Raw genomic sequence first — 23,973 nt, 5'->3', positions numbered from 1 at the left:
CTGGGACAAATTTATTGTCTATTTGTAGCCTGAGAACAGATTTTTTCCTTCTTTTTTTACTCTCAGTAAAAACCTAGGATGAAATTCTGCTCCACTGACTTCAGTGGGACTAGATTTTTACTCCAAGTTTCTTTAAATTTTCTGAATAATTAATTTTTTCAAACTTCTTAAATCATCTTCTATTTTGTCATAATCTCCATAATACTTGATACCTCTAGGTAAAAACACATGACATTTGTAGCTGTTGTGATTGATCTAAATGTAGCTTTTCCCTAGAATGAATTGTAATTAACTTTATTTAGTTGTGATTGTCCCAGGAAAAAATGTTATTTCAGATACTTCAGAGATACTTTAAGTGGGACAGTAGGCTTATACATCTGTAGTATCCCAAGATAAAAGGGTTTCTTCTGGGGGAAATCTCATATCTGTTTTTATTCTCTGTTTATTCTGCGCTCTGTCTGCTCTTGCATTCTATTGTTTTCCAGTATTTGCATAGAATTTTAAAGCAAGATCCTGTGCCTTTTAAGTCCTGTTGAGTATTAACTCACTGCATGTGTGCTCCCACAGATTCCAGTGTGACTAATTGCAGTGGCATTACTCAACATGAATAAGGGAGTCAGAACTTGGTATATACAGTTTATAACACCATAACAGCTCCTCTTCATTGCCAACAGTATTTTGATTTGTTTGACTGGCTAGCATATTTTCTGTTTTAATGAGGTTGGGATATAACCATAATGTTATATTCTCTACATTGATTTCCATATAGTAGTCTGTCCAAGTTAGTTGCATTTTTGTTGTACTTTTATGTTTTGTTGTCCATGCACTCTGATTTACCCTTACTCTTGTTCTGTCTTTGTGCAAATTGTCTTACTTTCCTTCATCTTCATTCTTTCAAAAAAACCCTTCTTTCTTTTTCTCATAGCACATATTCAACCTCCTTCTCATTCTTGCATTTCAGTATTGATAAATTGTTGTAGATTTCCAAGCCAGTTCTATATTCACAAAGCTCCTTCTATATTGGAACAGTTTTGGGAAAGTAAGATAATATTTTTTTTAATCCAAGTAAATTACAGCATAGATATGGGTGCACAAACAAGTTAGCTTGAGGTAAGATAGGGTGGGACCTTACAGTTTCAGCCATTCCACAGTAACTGGCATTCTTATCCCACAGTGGGTACATCTATACGTGTGCTTAACTGCACATTAGACTAATTTGCTGTGGTGTACAGCATCACAGCCTGTACATGCATTGCTATTAGATTGCAGCAAACTAGTTTTCATCACTTATTTTCACTATCAGGAACAGCAAAAATAACTGCGCCTAAATGCATGTGTAAACGCTGACCTGGGCGTACATTGCACCTGGTCAACCCAGGCAGACCCCTTCCTGCTGCCTGCCACAGGGCTCTGCAATTTGGAGCACACTCATGTCCCAGCCAGCCCCTCTGCCACCCAACATCACCTCCTGGAGCCTGGGGCTGACCCCCAGGGTCCTCTGCCAGCCCAGGGCTGCTCTGCCCTAGTTCAAACTGCTTCAGTCCCGTATGCATGTGCACCCTGGACCACAGCGGTTTAAGCATCTACACATGCCATTAAAGTGCTGTGATAAACTCTGGTGCACCAGAGTTTATCATGTTGCCTTAATGATATGTGTTGATGGACCCGGTAAGAGCATGGTAGTTTAACCCTTCATAGTTTCATGGTAGCTAGGGTCAGGAGGGACCTGAACAGATCATCTAGCCTAACCCCCTGCCACAGGCAGGAATGAATGCCGGGTTCACAAGACCCCAGACAGGTGATCATCTAACCTCTTTTTGAATTTACCCAAGGTAGGGGCGAGGACCACTTCCCTGGGAAGTTGATTCCAGATTCTGGGCACCCTAACTGTAAAATATTGCCTCCTGATCTCTAATTTAATCCTATTCTCCATCAGTTTATTACCATTGTTCCTCGTCACCCTGAAAGTGAAGTGAGATACCTTGTATTTGTCACAGGCAAAGAACATGCACCCAGGCACTTAGCGCAAAGTAGCTGATTATCTCTCACACTAACTTGTTCATGTGCCCACACATCATTATCTCCATTGCTTTTTCTTTTAACTTTCCTCAAAATTCCAGATTTAATAGGCTAGATCTTGTGAGTACATTCTGAGTACTACTCTGAGTTCTGTTATGTTTGCATGTGTTTAGTTTTTGTTTGTAGTAATGGATTCCCTATACAATACCTGAAGTCAAGCTTATAATACTTTTCTACAATTTCTATAGATCTCTTCTTACTACATGTTTAATTAGCTTCTCTCTCATTCCATCTCAGCTTTAAGAAAAAAATCTTACAAGACATTTAATGATTTATTTTCTCTTTATTCGTATCTTTTTTTTAAAGTGCTTTATTTCTTGAGTGTCCATTTTGCAGATTACTTTCTTGCTCATTTTTGTCAGTGAAACTCTAATCTCTTTCAATATTTCTGCTTACTCATTGAGAAATTTGTGGTTGGACATTGGCACTACATCCTCATTTTAAAGTCTTTATTTAACCATAGCCTGAAAAATCTACATATCTTTGACAAATAGAAACTTTCCTTGTGTATAAAAGTCATCAACCTTTGCAAAATATGGACTTCAGGGAGGTTAGGTGATTAGAAAAAGAGAAAGACAATATTTCTTTTCCCTGTGAAGAGCTAGAGAGGTTTACAATTGGGGTTTCAGATTTGTTTGATGGCTACTACTAGGAGACTGATAAACGGAAGCATTGAGTAAAGTCCTGGAGCAACATTATGATAAAAGTTCAAATACTTTCTTCCTGGTAACTCAGGGGCAGCAGAGTTGGAATCATGTTTTGGCTTCATCCCTGAACAGTGAAGCAGCTGTCATTCACATCTGTGATTTACAAGAGCACTTTGCTCACTGACTATTGGGTGTCTGCCATACAGCTCTCTCTTATTGAAGATGGCTTGTTTTGGGGTGGGGTACAGTTGCAAAGAGAGAGGTGGTAGAGTAGAGGGGAGAGAGGGGGAATAATTGATGGTTTTTGTTGGAAAAAACAGATATGGTGTTGACAGTAATTTTGGTGACAATATGTACAAAATATTAGAGACCAAAGATAAGGAGAAGGAGATACTGAATACAATGAAAGGTAGGGAGCGAGAAACAGAGAGAGGGTATTCAGGGGCAGAAGCAGTGATCAACACAACTTACAAGCAGCATAGGAAAAGATGCATTTAAAAAAAATTAAAGTATTGGAAAAAGGAGGGATGGAAGCACTAACCAAGACTAGAGGATGTAGTAAGTTATATTTTAAAATGTATAAAATAGAGAAGCAGTTGACAATACATTACTTTTATATCCAGTACACAGTAGGAGCTACACAGTTGTTCTGTCCCTTCCAGTTGCTGAAAGAGTGACTTTGGACAGATGTTCATGAGCGAGACATGGCATCCCATGCCCAGGTTATTTTTTTCAGTAATATCTCGTTTTCTGAAAAATTACCTCTATGGGCTTTGTGTTTTTTTTCTTAACTTCCGGTGGTTTTTTTGTACCTGAAATACTGTATTTCTACCTTTTACCTGCCTTTCATTCATCTACTTTGCTTTTCTTATAGTGTCCAGCTTCTCCTAATTGCATTCTGCTGTCTTAAAGCAAACTTTACACCTGATATTTCAAAAAATATCCAGCTGAGTATACTGCTTGAGTGGTGTCCCAGTGACAGCCTGAAGATTGACGTTCTCTTGTCTACAGAACAAGTGCAACAGGGGCAGCAAGAGCATAAACTTTTGTCCTTCTGCAGTATGGTTCAATCCTTAGAAAAGCTTGTCTATACAAGAAAATTACACAGCCCTGGTTTTGTTTAGTTTCCTGGAAACTGATGCTGCTAGTTTGGGAGAACCTCTTACGTAAATCAGTTTTAGAGTATCTTGTGTCAATTTAGCTGAAGGCAATAAGGAATCAAGTTAAACTAGATCAATATAAGGCACCCTGGCTAGGGACAGAAATTTCACATAAACTAGTATAAGTGATCGGAAACCAGTTGAAATCTGTAACACAACAGAAATTGCACATAAACCACTTCTAAAATAGCTGAAACCAATTTAAGATAGACCTGGATAGATGTAGTACCAGAATTAACTGATTTAGGTTAAATCAGTTTACTGAACTTCTATCTCAGGTCCCCTCCAAATTCAAGTTAACTCATAGTCCCCCAGCATCTCAGGATGCTTTGCACCTTCCCCACAACCCTTCTCTCACAGGGTGGGTGGTCTAGCCTTGACCCAAGCTGTCTGCTCCAGCTGAGAAGGGAGGTATGCTCTAGCACCCCCTGGCTTCTGGCCTAAGCCACTGAAGGCATGTTGCTGCATTTCCAGAATCAAAAGTGAATGTCTGTTCACTTGCTTATTGGTTTAATCTACACCAAGGGTAGGCAAAGTACAGCCCTCGGGCCAGATCCATCCCATGGAGGGACTTTGTACAGCCCATGCTGGGTCCCTCAGTCTCACCTGGCCCAGGCACCGTCCAGCCTGTAGCACATCCTGCTACCCCTGGGCCCCACAGCAAGGGTGGGGTAGGTCTGTGGTTAGTGGTTAGACTCCAGCCCCAGCCCCATGGGCACTGGAGTGGACCCACACACAGAGCCCTGGCCTTGGCCCTGGCCCTGGCCCATCCCATCCCCATGCCTACTCTGGACCCACCCTGACTGGAGTGAGCAAGCTCCAGACTAGCTGGGACCCGCATGCACAGTTCAGATTCTGCCCACCCACAACGAGTAGCAGAAGCTGTTGCTGGGTGTGGAGGCAAATCAGCTGCTTCCCTCTCACTGCTGCTGGGCCTTTCTTGCTGCAGCCACCTGCAAGCCCACTCCCAGACTGCCCTGAAGTTTCTCTCTGTTGCCGTCACCACTGCCATGAGCACCGCCTTTGGGCCACCCAGTGGGGCAGTGGTGGCAGTGGAGAGGAGCCTCAGGGCAGCCAGGGCACAGGCTTCTGGCAGCTGCAGCAAAAAGGGCTGCAAGGGGAAGGCAGCCACTTTTCTCCTATGCCCAGCAGCAGCTTCTACCACCACTGCTCATCGTGGGCAGGCTGGTCTGGAGCAGGCACAGGATGGGTCAGGGTTGGGGCTGTGCACATGAGTCCCAGCTAGTCTGGAGCTTATCTGCTCTGGCTGGCGCTAGGCGGAACAGGTGAAGAGCGGGCCAGTGCTGTGTGCTCACTTGCCACTGGGTAGTGGTGGCGGTGAGGAGCTGCAGGGCGTGCTGCCTCCGGGTTGTTACAGTTGAGGGGAGGTTGCTAACCAGCCTGTGACAGCTCCCTAAAACTGCCTATGTCGCCTGCAGGCCCAAATAATTGCCCACCCTTGACCTACACAGTTTAAGCTAACCTGTGAAGATTGAATCAATTCAGCCTCGAGCTTTTTGACTATCTGTACTTAGCCCCTGAGATCAAAAGAAGTGTCCCCACAACAGGGTTGCACCAATTCAATTCAGTCAGGTTTGAAACTGATTTTAATTGGTACAGCTTCCTCAGGTAGATGAGGAACTTCCTTTGGAAGTGAGAGGATAATTCATAGTCCAGAGACTTAGAATTTTCTGTTGAGGCTTGACAATCAGAGTACCAAATGTCAGTGACTTAGACTGTTTTATTATGTTCAGTTTATCAATTTCTGTTTCTTCATACCTAACTCATGACACTGGCTTACCCTGGTTAATTCTTGGATATCCTTATTTCTTATTTTTTAATCAAATATATTTCTCAACGGGTGCCAGAAATAAGTTGGAGTTAATGTTTTTAATATTTAAAAAAAGATATTTAATATATTCAACCAATTTCTATTTTCCTATTTAGCTCTTTTCTTTCATTATTTTATCCTGACACTTCCCATATTCTTCCAAAAGGCCCTATGCTGCAATTCTTACTTTTGTATTTTGGTCTCTCTTCAATGTTGTTTTAAAACTGTACACATTGGGCACATCCAGATGAGCCCATACGTACCTCTTGCTGCATTTCAAAGCAGTTTGAGATGTGACAAGAGGCAGGCTGGGAACAAAAAAAAAACCTTCCAGTGTGGGCTCAAAATTTGATACCTAGATATTCAGGTAAAAAGCAGGACAAGGCACAGTCCAGGACCATGCCCTGAGGCAGCTGGAGGCCCAGGTCCTCCAAAGCAGTGCTCTGGTAGCTGGCCAGAGTGTCTCTGTGCCTGCCCCTTGCCCGGATGCTGCAGCATGCTACAGCACATGTGGGGCAAGGAGCAGTCCAGGCTGCAGTGACCTGGACCCTGGTTCCATTACAGGTAAGTGCGGGGGGAGCTGTGAGGGTGCGGGGGACCATGGGTGGTGGGCAGCTTGGGAGGGATAGGTTCCCTGGCCACCCCCCACAGGGCCCACAGTCCCTGTGCAGGGCCCACAGACCCCCTCCCCCCACACACACACACGCACACAGCCCACAGCTCACCCGCAGCAGCAGCCTCCGTTAGGGTGTTTGGGGCATTCTGGCACAGCCCCCCCAGCATGGCGTGGGGCAGCACAGCTTGGCCTCAGCCACCTGGCACCCAGTGCTGTGTGTGCCATATCACTCAGGCTTGGCTTGGTGCTACGTGGCACCGTGTGCCTTCTGGCAGCTCTGGGCCACTCGGTCTGTCACTCAGGGCTCCGCGACACTCGTGGGGACCGCCTGTCGCACCGCGCCAGGTCCTGTGTGCACGGACCCCGTGTGCCGTCGGGCCAAGCCAGTTCCATGCATGCAGGACCCAGCCCAGCATGACAGGTGGTCCCCGCAAGCGGTACAGGACACTGGGTGACAGCCTGAGCAGCCCAGAGCTGCCTAAAAGTGCATGGCACCATGCTGAGCCAGGCCAGGCCCGCATGATGTGGCACAGGCAGCACTAGGTGCTAGGCAGCTGGGGCTGAGCCATGCTGCCCCAGGTCGTGTGGGAGGGCTGTGCCAGGAAGCCCTGAGCAGCCACATGGCCGCTGCTGCTACTCTTGCTGTGACACACGTTCGCTGCGAGCTGGACCAGGCTCTGGGTGACAGCTCGAGCAGCCCCAGAGCTGTCCGAAGCTGTACAGCCCCATTCCACATTGCGCTAAGCTGGGCCAGTTCCACGATGAGCAACACAGGCAGCGCCAGCTCTGAGGTGATTGTGGCCATGCTGCACCACTGGGGGCTCTGGCTGCAGCAGGTCCTGAGTGCCCCACAGCCGCTGCTGCTCCAGGGATGAGCTCTGGGCCCTGCAGGAGGGCTGGGGCCCTGCGTGCAGCGCATGAGAGCCCTACAGGGGGACATGTGGGCCCCATGGGGGCGCATATGTGCTGGGCAAGAGGGGCATATGCCCTGTGGGGTGGGGTTGTGGGTCCTGCTGAGGGGGGCAGTCCGTGTACTGTGTGGGTAGGCTTCACCCTACGGGAAGACAGGGAACTCAACCCTCCAAACAGCCCCCCTACCCCACAATCCACCCAGAACACCCACATCCCCAGGCCACCCCCACAAACACCTCATCCACTTACCCAGCCACAAACCCGAAACCCCTGCACAAGCCACATACCCCCCAACCTCACCCCCACAAGCCCTGCACGCACCCACAGACTCCCCCAACCCTCCCCCTCCAAATTGCTTTACACTTATAAATATATCAATAAAACATTGCCCAACTGATCTCCCTATATATAGTGGCATTACATTTTAATAGCTGAGGAATGCTATTTTGGGTATTTTAATGAGAGAATTAGGGTTTCTTATCAGAGTATTTGCAATTCATAAGCAGGGATTACAGGATCTCTGCCGGTGACACAAGTGGCAAGACCTGTGCAGAGGAGCCTGTCAAGGGCCAGCACTGGGGACCCAGCTGGAGGGAAGATGAGGTGGCTGACATCTTGGCCAGTTGGGGCCAAGAGGACATGCTTTGACAGTTCAAAGTGGGCCACCATGAGGAGCACGTCTTCTGGTGATAGCTGCCCAGATGGCAAAGCGGGATCCCCCATTCGGGTCTGGTAGGCACGCAGCCCTAGGGCTGCAGATCCAAGGGGGTGGGTGCTGTCATAGGTGGCGGCAGGTCACAGCCAGAAAGCAGCCCCCACTGTCAGACTGCTGCAGTGGGTAGAGGGTGCAGGGGCCACTCCAGGATAGAGCTGCTTCAGCAGTCAAATTGGCACGAGGGGTGGTGTCCCCAGATACCAAGTAGCTGGGCCTCAGAAACTCTAGAGAGCAAGTAGCCCTGAGCAGCTCACCAGGGCAGGTTTTGGCCACAGGCTCTGGTTCTGGCCCCACAGGTGCTGGCCCCAAGCTCTAGCTCAGCCTGGCTGCAGATCTGGGAGGAGCTGGGCAGGTTTATTTTTCCCCAGGTAGCACAACTTGCCCCACACCAAAATGCATGTCTGGACAAGTACACTGAGGCATAAATCCCCAGCTCAAATTTGTGCTGCTGTAAGTGCACGTGCCTGCATGTGTGGATGCACCCCCTATGGCATTACTCCCTAAATGCTGTTTGTGCTTGCTCTGTTCAAAAGTTGATTAAGGTGCAGTCTGTTTCTCGGGTCCACTTCCATGTATTTTAAAAGGAATCATGTCCACAGATCTTTACTTTTTTTATTCCACTAAGTATGCACCCTCATTTTACACCAAGTGCCTCAAACTTTTCCCACTACTCATTTGTTCTTTTCATAAAAGAAAACTATTATCTCTTTATCCCATTGTTACTTTTATCAGGTATAATTGGTTCAAACATACTTCCATTATTATTACACGAGAAAAATTTGGAACTTGCAAAACCTGAAGAAGGTTTTTTTAACATGCCATTAGTTTTGAGCAATATTTGAAGCCCTTCGGGATTATTTAAACAATATTAGCCTTTTATTAAAGTAAACTTTTCAGAGTAGCAGTGTCATGATAATCACATTCTCCTCTGAAGTTTACTGACTTGAAACAAAACTGTATTGGGTCAAGTCATCAGGGAACTTTGCAGGTAATAAAGTGCCAGGATTAGAAGTGGAAATGTCCCATGAATTCAACATTTTTGCTCCTTTAGTATCAGAAGTAGCTGCCCTTGATTTAAACACAGTATCTGGCATGTATGTCTTATAAAGAAAAAGCAGGTCATTTAAGGCAATACAAACATTCACGTAGTATCCCAAGCCCTAAATACCATCAAATAAATTATTTTTCTTTCTACTTTTGATTCTTTGAATCTCTGAATAGTTTGCTGAATGAGTGACTTGCTGAATGCTGGTATTCTTGTTGACTTGATAGGGAGCTCCTCAAATTACAGACCAGGCTAGGTCTAGCGCATGTTTACTCAGAAGACTCCGGCAGAGGAATATCTACTTTGAGGATCCTAATTAAGCTGATGCTTGAGACAGGGGATGTGGAAACGGATGTGGCTTCCCTCCTCCAGTATACACCCTCTGTTTTCTTCTTCCACTTCACTCAACAACCTTTTTAGTTCTGTGCCATCCCAGTACCTTTCTAAAAATCACTCCTTACTGTTTTCCAACTCAGATACCTTGCAGTCTGCCACTTTAATTTCCAAGTTGCATTATAGGATACTTTGTATTTCGTGCTACAGAATTTCAAAGGAGATATGACAGGGGACTTGAGACTCATCTTGAAAGCACTGATGAGAAAAAGAAGAGGCACTCTTTGAGGAAGCACAGCAACATATATCAATCACCCCTGCTTCAAGACAGTGGCACATTCTATTGCTGCTGCCACTTTAAAATCTTTCTAAAATCTTTCAAATATCTCTTTAGTTCTCAGTCTATTTTCAGCTCATCTTTTCATTGTCTGTCTGCACTTCCTGCTGCTTTGGACATTCCCTTTGGTTTCATTCACATGCCTCACTGGTGACTCAAAAATAATTTAAGACCAGAGCGTAAACCCAGATATCCAACCTTAAATGGGGGCAGAAACTGTATAATGTATATATGTAAAGAACTATATAAAACTGTATCACTCCAGCCACATTAAGGTCATTACCAATAATATTGTTTCTGGTGTAACTTGGCATCTCTCCTTTCATCCACTTATTTACCTGAGGATGAAGTAAACAGTCTTGCTTGCTGAAATGGGACTTTGGTAAAATTTAGGCACTTCAATCCAAATATGCAATCCTCAAAACCCCTGCTCTGGACCCACAGGCATTTCTGAGTAGGCACCCAGGGAACTTTACTGGTCAAAAAAGTTCTGGTTCTGCCCATATCTACATTAGCTGCCATCTTGTCAAGGCTGAACAATTCAGCCCCTGTCTCAAGCATCAGCTTAATTAGGATCCTCAGAGTAGATATTCCTCTGCCTGAGTCTTCTGAGGGTCCTGATTAATAGGTTTTCTCATAGCATCCCTATACACATCTACAGTATTGAGCTCCATACAGAACACAGAAGCTTCAGCCACTTTGTGGGGGTGAGAGTGTGTAGTTGTGGGGTGAGGGGAGGGGAGGGCTTCCCCTTACACAGTAGCTCAGTGGCTAAATTGTTCAGCCAGGTTGTGGGAGACCTAACTTCAATACCTTCTTCAAGCAGAGGGAATTAAAATCTACATCATACATCTTGCAAGAAAGTACCCTAACCACTTATACAACTACACAGCTGAAATTGTGTTGAGGGCCACTTGTAAGGGGCACTCGCCAAAAGAGGGCTTCCACTAGTCGGATCTGCTCTGATGAGATACAAGTCCTAAGCATATTTGCAAGCAGGAGACTAGATTGTGCACCGAGGCTCATGTACAGGTTAACCAATTGCCGTGAACTGAGGACAGAGGACTCCCCACTTTTCTTTTCAAATCCTTTCTCATTTAATAAAGTTGTTTAATAAAGAATTAGGCAGGCTGTATGCCTCCTATTGATCTATGTTGTTCACTCCTGAGCCAGGCTATATGCTCTATAAACTATGCTGAGCTGATAGCACCTTTTTGTTGAAGTTGTGCCACTGCAAAAAAAAAAATCCACGTAAAGTGGAACAGAAGAGAGGGAGTGAAAGGGGAGCATGGGTGTAGCCTACCAATTAGAGCATTCATCTGGGAGCAGAGACTTAGGTTCTGAGCCCTTGTCCAAGGGCCATTTATGCATTTTGCATTAAACAGTCATTGGATAAAATACTGAAATAGCTTAGTGCCTCAGGTAGACATGCTAATGTATTCCAGAATGCTTTGCTCCACTCCATCACTGCAGGAACCACACTTTTTATCAGAAAACCTCCACTAAGCGCATCATTATTGAATGTATTGATTATCTAAAGCAGTGGTTTTCAACCTTTTTTCATTTGCGGATTCCTAAAAAATTTTTAATGGAGGTGCAGACCACTTTGGAAATTTCAAATGGAGGTGCACACCCCTTTAAATTGTAAGCGTGGGTAATCACATATTTTTGATTGATCATAGTAATTTTTCACAGACCAATTAGACATAGTCTGCAGACCCCCCAGGGTTCTGCAGACCACAGGTTGAAAATCACCAATCTAAAAAGAAAATATGAGCCCAGGTGGGTTAGAAGGAAAAGGACTGGTAAAAATAAACAGGGTGAACTAAAGAGTAGAAATTGTAGTGATTTTGCAGATGCACAGGTAGGAGAAATAAGGAATTGTAGTCTGGGTACGTTCATGGAAATCTTCACTAGTTCTGTTGCTGGTAGAGCAAACCTGAGTTGCAAAATTCATATTTAGGGTCACTTACTCTCAGCTTGTGAGGGAAGTGATGGCTGTTTCCTGAAGGAAACGTTATCTGTTAAATCGCAAGCAGTCATTACCTTGCCTCTGAAACACACCAGATCATACATATATCCTTCTTGAGTTGTGGAAAGCCTCCCTCCCTCCGCCTTCATTTTCTTCCCCCCACAAATTTTCAAGAAATGTATTGATTGGTGGTCTACAATTTTGTCAAAATGTTTAACATAATAATTTTACAAGGCATGTATCCTAAGTATTGGAATGAAAATAAAATAGCCCCAATCTTTAAAAAAAAGTCATGAGAGGTCCTATCCTGCAGCATATTGTCCCATTAGTCTCATGCGTATTCCAGTCAAAATATTTGAGACACTTACACTCTTATCTACAAACATGGATCTCTAAAAAAGCGTTCTGGGAGAAAAGCAGTCTGGTTTCAATGAAGGCTATTCTTGTATAGGGCAATGCTTAGTGCTGTATTACCTGGCATCAAAATATATGAAAAAACAAAATAATTTATACATACCCTTCATAGATCTAAAGGGAGCTTTTGACTGCATAGGGCAACTAAATTATGGAATAAACTGGCAGTAACATCAGTCATAAAGCTCTCCCACAGTTAATCACTGCTTACTATTCAAATACAACATCTAGGGTGTGTTATGGGATTGGTGGTGCCTTCTCCAGTAGTTTCTAAACTAAGATAGATATACAGCAAGGAAGTCTTCTTGCTCTGCTACTTTTTAACCTATTCCTAAATAATCTAACATAAATGCTAACAGGGCATCAGTGCCACGCACCCACAATATTGAAGGATTCTGTCCTTCTCTTGCTTTATGCAGAGGATGTGCTGTTAGTGTCAGAATCCCAGATAGGCCTGCAGAGGTTGTTAGATGCTTTTCAATAATATGCTGCATCTCGCATACCTTGAAAATCAACGCTGTAATTACAGCATGTCAGAGCAGACTCAGTTAATCAATTCTGCTGGTGTGTGGTAATTACCATGCTCCAACCAGCCTCTGCATCCTGTGTATCAGTGTCCCCATGCTTCAAAATGGCAGTAGGGGTGCTTTATTTAAAGTTTGTTCAATGAGCTTTAAATAAAGTGCCTTTGCCGCCATTTGAAGTGTGGGGATGCTGATACACGAAATGCTTTTGGCACTTTAATTAGAATAGCTCTCTGAGTCGTTCTAATTGAAGCAGCTCCCCTTCCCATGTCCGTGTTCCCCCCAGCCCGCCGAGCACATGTATAGATGCTCAAAACTGCTAAATCCAAGGTATTGGTTTTTGGAAACAAAAGAAAGAAACAAGATTTCTACAGAAAAATAAATTAGAGGTGGTGTCCTTATTTAAATACCTCAATAAAATGCCTCATTTAAATACCTTTAATAAAAATCTAAGATGGAATAAACATGTTGAAAATGTAAACATTAAAGCAAAACAAGCCTCGGTTGGAGTTTGAGCCTTTTACAATAAGATCGTAGAAGGGTGATACTGGTAGCACTAAAGGTCTGTAGAGCTAAGGTAGAGTTTGTTTTATTGTATGGAGGGGAACTGTGTAGTGCTGACTTTGTAGTTCATTCTCAAATAGAAAAAAAAATCTATTTACTTTTTAAGGTAGCTTTTATCTCTACCAAACTCCATGACAGCGGGGACTCATGAGAGCTACACTGTAGCTCAATTAAGAACTCTAAATGATTGGATAAAAATTAGAGTTTGTATCTTGTCAGGTGCCTTAAGAAGTCATGTTAGAAGACTCTTCTCTTCCAAATAAACCCTTATCTTGATGGCTAAATAACATTTATACTCTCCACCAGACAAATGCCTGGGAAATGTGCTGACAGTTTAAAACAAGTTATTTGTTATACCCATACAAGTTATATCCATATTTAAAACAAGTTATCAATTTAAGAATTAAAGACACCAGCATACAGACAGATATGCAGGCAGTGAGATGTTCTCAGACTTCCCCTTTTCTAAAATTAATAAAGAACTCTTTTGGCCTAGAAACCCATCCGTGTGAAGTACAAAACCAAAATACAAGAGGTTATTATGAGATTGTGGTTCATTCTAATGAGTTCAGCAGTCATCATGGGAAGGGGCTGTCAGACCCCATACGTGGACAGGTTATTTTCCTGTGGGAAGAATGAGATAGGCAGCCTAAGTCACTATTTGTAGTCTTGTCACAAAATGAGGGGAATGGGTATCTCCAGTAGTGGAAAATGTTAAGTAATGAGCTAATGATGAAAAAAATAATTGGCTCCTTGCTAAGAACTTACAGCCTGTCCTATATTGTGTAGGTGTGTTTACGCTACTTGCACAAAGAATGTGCCAAATCCAGTAGAGGTCTCTGTTTTTAATTTTTTATTCTGACATATTACTTCATTTTATTTATTTTTATGTATCATCCTGTATTATGTTTGATTGTACTCTTGTTTAAATTGATAGACTATGTCATTGTATTGTATGCTTTCACTGATAACCACAATAACCACAAATTATGTACTTTTATTATTATATTACATATAATGTTATTGTTAAGTTTACTGTATCACATTAGAAAAAGCGGTAAGTAAACTGTTACCACTACTGAGGGTCAAATTTCCCCAAAATTCAGAAAGTCCCCTCCAGAGCTGGATCAGACTTACGGCACAGATCCAAACCCAAACTTCCCAATCTTTGGGTACTCAGAGGCAAGGTTTTGGGTGCTATGGGTTAGGTCCTGCTTCTTATTACCAAAACGTACCAATCCAAATTCCCATATTTTAAATAATATTTATTCCACTGCTCCATTTCTCCCCGTCCTGTTCTCTTACCAGCCCTTGATCATTTTCTCACATAACAGTATATGATCAGTAAAAGCCTTTCCTTGAAATGATAGAAACTAGAAAGAATTAAATAAAATGTGACTAAGCATTTTGAAGGTGTTAACTAGCTTTAACAAGCGTACTGTTTTGTAAAGTATGCTTATATATTATCTCTTAGTAGCATCAAGAAAGTGAGGATTCCTAGATTCTGTTCTCCACAGTAGCACTTCTCACTTGATCTTCCTCAAGTTACCCTGCCTTCCTATGCTTTGGTTTAGCCAACATGCAAAACATGAATGATAATATTCACCTACTTCAAAGGGTTGTTACAGGGTTAATGCATAGGTCATGGTTGTAAGCTGCTTTGACATGCTCAGTGGAAAGTCCTAAAGAAGTGCAAAGTACAGTGAAGACTATTTTATTTATTAAAAGTCTCCATACCTTGCAAGCAATCCTCACTATTCAAACTGGTGCTGTGACAGAGCAATACAGTTTTCTAGATGTGTACATGGTTATGACAAATAATGTATTTTATATCATCCAAGAATTGTTGTAGGAGGGAGGTGATTCACAGACAGCCTGTTAAAATGCAGAGGTTTGAAAGGAAAACCTCATGTGTTTTTCAATGTTGGTCAGATCTGTGAAGTTGAATATTTTCCCTGAGGCTAAATTCTGCCATGATTGTGCACCTATCACCTCTGCTTTGGCCAACTGTCTCTGTGTTCTGAATTACATCAGTTTAAAAATCTAAATGTTGTGAAAAAACTGAAACTTCATTAGGGGCTGAGGACGTGACTGCGTTTTGTGTTCAAGCTGCACTTAAGTGCCACTAAAACCCTAATGTTTTACTGGTGTGGTGCATGTATAAAGCAGGTACTAACCTTAATACTACATGTTCCTACAGATGAGGATGAGGATGATAATATTGAAATAGATACTAATGAGGAAGTTCCTGAATGCTCTGTTACAGAAGGTGGTGATGAACTTACTAACCTAGAAAATGACCTTGATTCTTCTGGTAATTAAAATAATGGTGTTTTGTATATTTTGCATGACTAACTCTTCATCATCTGTATCAATGTATGTCTCTCTTTTGTAACATTAGCCAAACTTTGTAATTTCAGACCTTTTAACCCTTAAGCAGCTTCACTTCTGGGAATCATTTGGGCTGCTGTTTACTGTCGGTTCAAATTTTAAAATCAGCAACAAAAGGAATATTGCAGAGTGGTAAATGTCAGTGTCTGTTCCCATTTGCCTGAGATGGAAAGCTTAAGAAAGGGTTCTGTTTCTCTAGCAGAACTCAGAGAAATGACATGGCATTGATTCCACAATCAGCAAAACTAGGGAGGTTTGTATGTTAAAAGGTGTGAAAGGATTGCATGAGAAATCTGGTCCCAGGTGCTCAGTGATCTGGGATTACTATTCATTTGTTCTATTGATCACTGTTCCTTTATGTATATAATATTTTTAAAACTCTGTATCATTCATCCTATCTAGCAAGAGACCAAATTCTGCTGTACTTATTCCCACTGAGTTCCCTCTGTTTGTGAGTGCATGAAGTGTAAACCAGGATATTCTTAGCTTGAGATGCTTTACAAAGTTCACATAACAATTTTTAATACCAGTTTTCATCTGTATTATTCTAGAACTCCACAAGCTGGCCAAGTAGTAATGATTTCTTATGAGGATAACCCCCAACTCTCTAGAAATATTTGGAAATCCTGCACCATGCACAGGCATGGACTGAAAAACTTCTCAGTACAAAGATGATTCTGCAGTGGCATAGAGCACTGGCAGAGGCTTGTAATCTGCACACCCTGTCTGCTACTAATGGAGTAAAGAAAGGGGGCACAATTAGTAATATGGCACCCTACAATATGGTGCGTTTCTGAGCTGTTTATTTTGCCCTTTGTAGTCATCATTTTAGCTTAAGATAATGGAGCCCATGCAGAGCAGTGCCAGGAACAGGGCTGTCCAAGGACATGCCCTAAGCCTCCTTCACATGGCATCTTCTGACTTGAATTCTCCCCATAGTGGCTGGATGTAACCCAGTGTGCATTAAACTTAATGTACATATTAGCTTCAGTTTACATATACAGTCACACACTGTGTTGTTTACAGTCAGTTGCACATGTAACCTGGTCATTTCTTGGGTGGGGTGAATCTGCTATTTTCAGATGAAGCAACAATTAGTAACAACTTCAGTGTGGGATTCATAGCAGGCTAATTTTCAACCTTAATATGCTTGAATCATAATCTTTTCCAATTTGATATTTTCTATGTAGAAGATATATCTAATGTTTCCAGTGTTTGGGCTAAGCTGATATTTAATAGAAACCTGTCAACAGATTTTCCAGTAAATGCTGGTTTATACTTGGGAGAAATAGGAAAGAAGGAAATGAATATTTATCTTTGTGCTTACCATGGAAAAATGCACTAGTTGCAGGTCAGGGCATCATTGAGAAGCAGAATATATGCAACAGTCATTTAAAAAAAACGCTCAAAATGTTAAAACAAAGAAGAAATGGGATGGCAAATAATACACAGAATATTACCATGCCATTATACAAATCAATTGCACATTGGCTTCTGTGGAAATCTGACAATTTACACCAGCTGCCCCAAGTCTTTTTAAGTATCTAAAGGCAAATGTGTAACTGAATTTGTTGTTTGGAATCATCACTGACTGAATTAATGAATTTGTCACCTGCTGAATCCCATTTCTTCCTGTAGAATGTTAAGCACAATCCACAGAGGAGGAAAAAGGGAACTTTTAAAAACATTTATTTTGAAAAAAATTTGACATTGTTGATTTTAAATATTGCATCAGTGTTTTTTAACTAATGCTGCTGCCATGCGCTACTGTGTGCTTTATAAAACGTGAGCTGTATTCTGATTATTGCATGGAGTTTATGTGCATATGTGCATGCATGTGAATTATGGACAACCTGCATGAGTGGGCCAGAGGAGGGAAGAGCTATCCTTCATAAGCATAACTACGGGTGGGCAGCTGGGGTGCCAGCCATGGATGCCTCTGTAAGCACAGGAATGGCAGCCACTGTCACCAGCCTAGCCACCATCACTACTCCAACCATCACCACTACCCAGGGTGCATAACTTCCTAGTTACGCATACTCCTGCTGTCTTAGGTAGAAGTTATCCCAAGATGGTACTGTTGCACACAGACTTAATTTGGTTGTAAGCACACCATGAGTATTTTAGTCAACACTGTCAACTGTGCTCCAAGTCTGGGAAGGAACATAGTTGAGTCATGGGCATAGCTCCATTTTCTTTCACATTGCACAGTGGACTGCAGTGAAAGAAGTGCATGCTGCATCAGTTGAATATGTGTAGAAACTGCTATTCTTTAGCATGCTCATCCCAAGCACCACTGTGCTTACATAATACATCCAAGGACTCCTGCTCAGATAGTGCCACTCCTGTCCTCCCCCAGTTTTACCTCACAGAGCTGTAATACATCCTGTTTTATACATCTTTATATATCTATTATGTATACATATGTAATACGTCTGTATGTGTTTATGTATGTATATGACTACCTCTCAAATCCAAAAAAATCTATATAGTACACAGAGTCTAATAATCATTAACAGGAAGTGAAATTCTGTAGTATTGTATATATATGGCCTCTGATTCGAAGCCTGTTGAAGTCTGAACATCTGGGTATTGGATCAAGCCCTTTTGTGGAATAGTAAAGTTTTATTCTATTGCTTACTCCACTGTGGGCACGTGAATTTAAGTATGCATTTAAGTGCAACTGAATTGAATGCACATTAAGCAATTTTTGACAGGGAGTTGGCACTTAAAGTTAGTGCCAAGTCCCTGCAGCTCTGCCATGTGTCCCTAGTGGCTGTGCAGACCCAGCACTAAAGTTACTGCCAGGTCACGTCTACTCGTGTGTTAATGCATTTTAACTACTGTATTTTCGTGCATATAGTCCGCGGGCTATACACGTTTTTACAAACTTGACAGATGGGTGCGGGCTATACAAAGGTGCGGGCTATGCAGAGTCTTTAGAACAGCAAAGCCCATCCCCGGCTGCGGGCTCTGGCTCCAGCAGCCATGCCCAGCAGAGTCCGAACTTGAGACTATGTCTTGGGAGGAAGCTGCAGGTGGGCAGTGAGAGTGTGGCTGGCAGCGGCGGCCGGGAGCAGGGCTCGCAGCTCCTCATCCCTCCCCTTCCCTGCAGAGCCCTCGAGCCCAGCAGAGCCCGCGCTTGCGGCCATGTCTTGGGGTGTGGGGAATACATGGGTGCGGGGAATACATGGACTATTTTACAAAAATACAATTTTCTGCAGGTTATACATGGGTGTGGGTTATACATGGGTGTGGGCTATATGCGCGAAAATATGATAATTGTGCCTAAATTTGATACCTGCATTTGCAACATTTTTGCAGGTATCAAATTTTGCCATTTTTAGTGTGCATTAAGGATGCACATGTGTAGACATGTTCCTGTAATGCACATTAAAATAAGATAATGCACATTAATGTGTCTCGTGTAGATGTGCCCTATATTTCATAACTCATCATACCTCATTACTAGACAACTACCTATTAGGAGTGTGCGAAGCAGGCCCTATTCAATTTGGATTTGGCCCAAATCAGGGACAGTGATTCAATTTGTTGATTCAGATCACTGTCCCTGATTCTAGTCGGCTGAGTCCAAATCTGAAAATTCAATGCTGATCCGGAGAATCAGTGATTCGGATATATTCACAGCTTTAAATGTTTTTTCTACATACCTCAAGGTACCAGCTCGGCTTGTAAACGCTGTGACGCTGGGGTGGATGGAGCATCCCACAGGAGTGTGGGGGGGCCCTCCACGTGCTTGGCGGACCATGTACTTCCGATCCAGTTCCATCTCCGCTGGAAAGCTCACTGGCCCCCACATCTGCCCAAGCCAGGAGGAAGCGGGGGGAGCACGCTCCCTGGCAGACCTGGAAGTGAACTGGAAGTGCTTCTGGTCCACTTCTGCATCTGGTGCCGAGCGTGCTGGGGAGCCCCCAACACTCCTGTGGGATGCTACATCCACCCCAGCATCGCAGTGTTCACAAGCTGCCTGTTACCTAGAGGTGTGTAGAAAAAACATTTAAAGCTGTGCTTATGTCCAAATTTTTCTGAATCTCTCCAATTTGATTTGGAGAGATTAAAGGGTCCTCTGATTCGATTCGGATTTGGAGATTAGGTCACCGAATTGGGCTAGATCTCCGCCAAATTGAATCAGGGACCAACATTTCACACAGCCCTACTACCTATGTAGTACTGTAGTTACAAGGCTGTGTTGTGCTAAGAAATCTCGTATTAAATCAACATTTTTTGGTAAACTTGTTATGAGAAACTAAATATCCAATGAATTTTTAACACTCCATTTCAAAGTAAATTGTTTCTCATTAACTACCTTAAAACATAGTACAACTCTTTATTTGGTGGCATTTAACTAAGTGCTAGCTTTTTTAATATATATTTTTGGGAAGAGGTAGGAAATGTCTATGCATGTAACATATTGTACATGTCTTGTTCAATATGTGCTTAAATCATTTTCTTCTTGGTTTTCCCTTTTTAGTTTAAAATGATAGCAATATGAATGTGATCTACTCTTAAAATGGTACCCTATTGTAGTGACTCTGCATTTAAATGCATCTCACTCTGTTGTATGTGGTATTTGCATATTTAGCAGAACAAAACAGTAAGTTGGTGGATTTGAAACTGAAGAAGCTCCTAGAAGCTCAGCCACAGGTGGCAAATTCACTCTCCAGTGCTGCTCAGAAAGCTGTAACTGATAGCTCAGAGAAAGACATTAAGGTAAGTTTTGATTAATGCTTTTGTCTCGATACCTGCGTTCTGATTTCTGTTTTGTACTTCATGATGAGGAAAATGATTTCTTATCAAACCCTGCACAAGAAGTATGTGGAATCTGCTGGGCAGTACAACTGCACAGTTTGTAAGGCACTGGAGTTTTTTCGGTGCGTTCATCAGCACATTCTCTGTTTATGTGAGGATTTTTTTTAATCATGTGATACTTGCAATTGGCTGGCTTAATAGTAAGATCTATAGGAACTGTCTCAGAATTTTTGCCATTCAATCTATCTTTTAAATCTGAAAAGAAGACTCAGAGAGTCCCGTTCCTGCAGAAGCAAATAGCAAAACTGTCACTGGCTTCAATTAGAGCAGAATTGGAGCAAAGTATCTTTTCTTCCCTTTCCAGCTTTGTCCCAGGCAAAAGAAAACCAGATTACCTTGCAACAACAAATACATGCCTGTGGATTCCAGAGGCTGGGTCATAACTGAGGAAAATTAATTTTAAGAGAAGTCTATCTGATGCATGTTTCTCATGTAATGAGTATGTTTTGCCACTCTATACTGTATACAGTTTTAACCTAAAGTGCCTATGAGTCAGTTTTCCATTCCATTTTCTTAATTAGGCCCCTTAAGTTATTATAACCAAATAAAATTGGCCCATGTGTGTCATTAATATCTGTATGGCTTTGGGGCACTTCCAGTTCTGTATAACTTTTCACCCACCTGGAGACTATAGGGACAGCACTGCTGACTGAAAGGATTTCCTTCCCCAGATACAGAGATGCTTTGAAGTCCCAAAACAATGACTTTCATTGCTTTTCCCTTACACTGTCGGTTCCTATAAATTGGTGATGAAAGTGTGTGGCAGCAGCAGAGGACTTTCGGTCTCTATCTTTGAACAAAAGGAAGCCTGGATCAAGTCTGATTTTTGCGTTCAATTTAGCTTTCTGCAGTGGATTTAATGCAAAATGAAGCTGGCCCAAGAATAATACAATGGATTGAAAAGGCTAACTGAATTAGTGGGCTTAGAGGAATACATTTGTAAAGTGGCAGAAGTCCCTAGTCATAAAAAGGTTTCTTAAAATGGGATTTACTGGCTAATCGCACTGATATTTTAGCATGTTGCCAGGTCTAAAAAATTAGCCGTGTTTGTTTATTTTGGTAAAGACTTGAGCTTAGACAGTCAGATGGCTATTGTGCTTACAACAGGAAGCCACCACTTATTTAAAACCAGAATCATAACCCAGTTCCTACAGCTGAAAAGTATACTTTTTTTTAAGCTTAGTTCAATAAATGACATGCAGGCAGCTCCATTAGGCCAATTTGCTATCAGCTAACCTGATGGAAACGGTATTTCTCTCTATAGAGCTTTTCTGTATTAATTGATTTTTTAAGTTACTCCAGCAAAAGGTGCGACTTGACAGTTTGTCTTTGTGTGTGTCTTTTCAACAAAGATTTTTAAAATGGTCCTATAAGGAATATATGGTGTCCATCTGTTCTCTTAGAGCTTTCAGCATTGAGTTGGATTTGTTTTTTAATAAAATGCAGTTTACACGTTTATAAATGAGGCATTCTGTGTTTGTGGAAAAGGATAAACTGTTACCTTCCCTGGAGGATTCTGTATCCCAGGCCTCCTTGAGGCTAGAGAATAGGCCATTGGAGAACTCCCTCATTACTGATTGTCTCAATGCAGGGGAAGGGCAAAGTCTTGGTAGCTTTTGATAACCAGTTTCAGCATTCAGCAGGCTTAGCTATTAGTCATGCATCTTAGCCTTTCCCTATTTACTTTCAAAACACTTAATAAAAATAATAAAAGATTAGGTATAAAATGAAATATTTGTTTGGTACACAGCACCTCGGTATCTGCAGTTTCCACACACTGCAGTGGTTCAGTCTTCTGGGATATTTCATGTTGATAGAACCATTTGAATTTGTTACCAGTATTAACATAGGAAGCTCTGGAAAAGATAATTGTAGTTTCCTTAGCTGTAAAGGGCTTACTTACAAATCTGGCTTTGGAAAGTTATAGCTGATGAAATGCAGTTCAGTGGGGTAGTATTATAATCCTACCTTTTAGCCTTCATCCAGCATTAGTGGTTTATCTCAATGGGCATAAAATTAGAAACTAGTTCTTCTTGTCATACAAGTCTGTGGGACTATACAAAATGATAGAATTCTTTCCTGGGTAGAATAGTGAGGGAGAAAAGACTAAAGGCAACATGCTTTTAAAACGATACCGATCATGTTCAGGGATATACACACTGTAGCTTGGCACTATAATATATACAATGCTTGACAAATCAAAGTTGGAAAAGAGTGGTCTTTTATTTAAAATCTACCTCACCAAGAGATATTGGTCATAATTAACCAAACTTACCGCTTAGTAACACAGACACCAGCAAAAAGAAGCCAAAAAGACAAACAGTTAATCACCACCAAAAAAAAGGTCATTACTCTTCTCCTTTTTTCAGCAGCTGATACTTTTATCCCATATAAACTGCAATCTGAATTGTGAAATTCTGTCTTCAAAACCTGCATTATGTTCCCTCATTGAAACATACCTTTCCAATTTGTGACTTCACATTTGTAAACAAAAGAATCTGTTGTGTGTCTTGTTTTTCTAGCAGAATGGAACAGAAGAACATCGTGCTGAGCGATTACAAAAAGCAACAGAACGTTTTAGAAATCCTGTTGTGTTTAGCAAGGACTCTACAGTCAGAAAAACTCAGCTTCAGTCTTTCAGTCAATATGTTGAGAACAGACCAGGTAGGAGAAAATATAAAACATGTTTTCCCATCTTATGATTTAATAATATTTAACAATAAATATATTAAAAACCTGATAATGTAAGTCCACATTTCAATACACAAATATCAAGCTTTATAATAATTTTACATGTATTTCCCCTTTTTTCAAGAGATGAAAAGGCAGAGATCAATACAGGAAGATACAAAGAGAGGAAATGAGGAGAAGGCTGCGATAACTGAAACTCAGAGGAAGCCATCAGAAGATGAAGTGCTTAATGTATATTAATTTTTTGTCTGGTTTCATGATTGCTGATAATTCCAAACTGTATGTGGAAATAGTGCCTTTATTTGTTAAAATGAGATGTTAGGTTTTTTTAGATGTCAATCTCCAGTGCATTCAAAGCAGAGTGAGAGGGGTGCGCTGTTGAATTAGTCTGCAGTGTGGTGATAATTGTCAGATAAAAAAAATGAATTTTTCAGAGTTCCACAGCCCCAGCTTCCTTGAGACATTTCCATCAGGGCACTTCCCATAAAGAGATTCCAGTATTGATCTACCGGGAGGATTTTAATTATTACAATAGCAGATACCGCAGAGCTGCAGTTAGAGGGAAGAGTCACATGAGACCTGCTAGAATTTCTCAGCCAACCCATTTTGTTGGCTTGGGTTAATGGGTGTTCAACCTTTCCATTATCCAGATCAGCCGTGAATTACTAGCTGAATGATGTTTGCATTAATATAATATATATGGTAATTTCTTCACTTAATTAACGGGGAGGTTCAGCTCAGTAGGGGTATGGGCTGATCATGTGTAAAATTGATTTGTGAGGGAAATATTTGATAGACCGCAGGGAGAAAGCTGCTTTTGATGGACAGCTGCGGGACAGAAGCAGGAAGAACAAGTTTTAACCTGAATTTTTTGTCTAGGAGCATAACATAAGTCTTTGATGGTGGTCAATT

The 23,973-nt window shown here is 41.9% G+C and overlaps 1 protein-coding gene across 10 annotated transcripts in view; it reads left to right on the top strand.

The window, feature by feature from the left end:
* Positions 1-23,973, top strand: part of EHBP1 (EH domain binding protein 1) — a 334,374-nt gene that overhangs the window by 269,185 nt on the left and 41,216 nt on the right. For 3 of the 10 annotated variants that reach the window (XM_019549195.1, XM_019549192.1, XM_019549197.1), the window contains 4 exons: positions 15,350-15,463; positions 20,144-20,271; positions 22,893-23,034; positions 23,186-23,292. In XM_019549195.1, coding sequence (XP_019404740.1) covers positions 15,350-15,463; positions 20,144-20,271; positions 22,893-23,034; positions 23,186-23,292 — 491 coding nt within the window. The remainder of the gene's footprint in view (positions 1-15,349; positions 15,464-20,143; positions 20,272-22,892; positions 23,035-23,185; positions 23,293-23,973) is intronic. The other 7 variants (XM_019549196.1, XM_019549198.1, XM_019549194.1 and 4 more) reach the window with 6 other exon arrangements.

Source organism: Crocodylus porosus, unplaced genomic scaffold (genome assembly GCF_001723895.1).
Source record: "Crocodylus porosus isolate Cpor-Errol unplaced genomic scaffold, CroPor_comp1, whole genome shotgun sequence".
Lineage (NCBI taxonomy): Eukaryota > Metazoa > Chordata > Crocodylia > Crocodylidae > Crocodylus > Crocodylus porosus.
The sequence above is the reverse complement of the archived record's forward strand: the minus strand, read 5'-3'. Positions and strand labels throughout refer to the sequence as shown.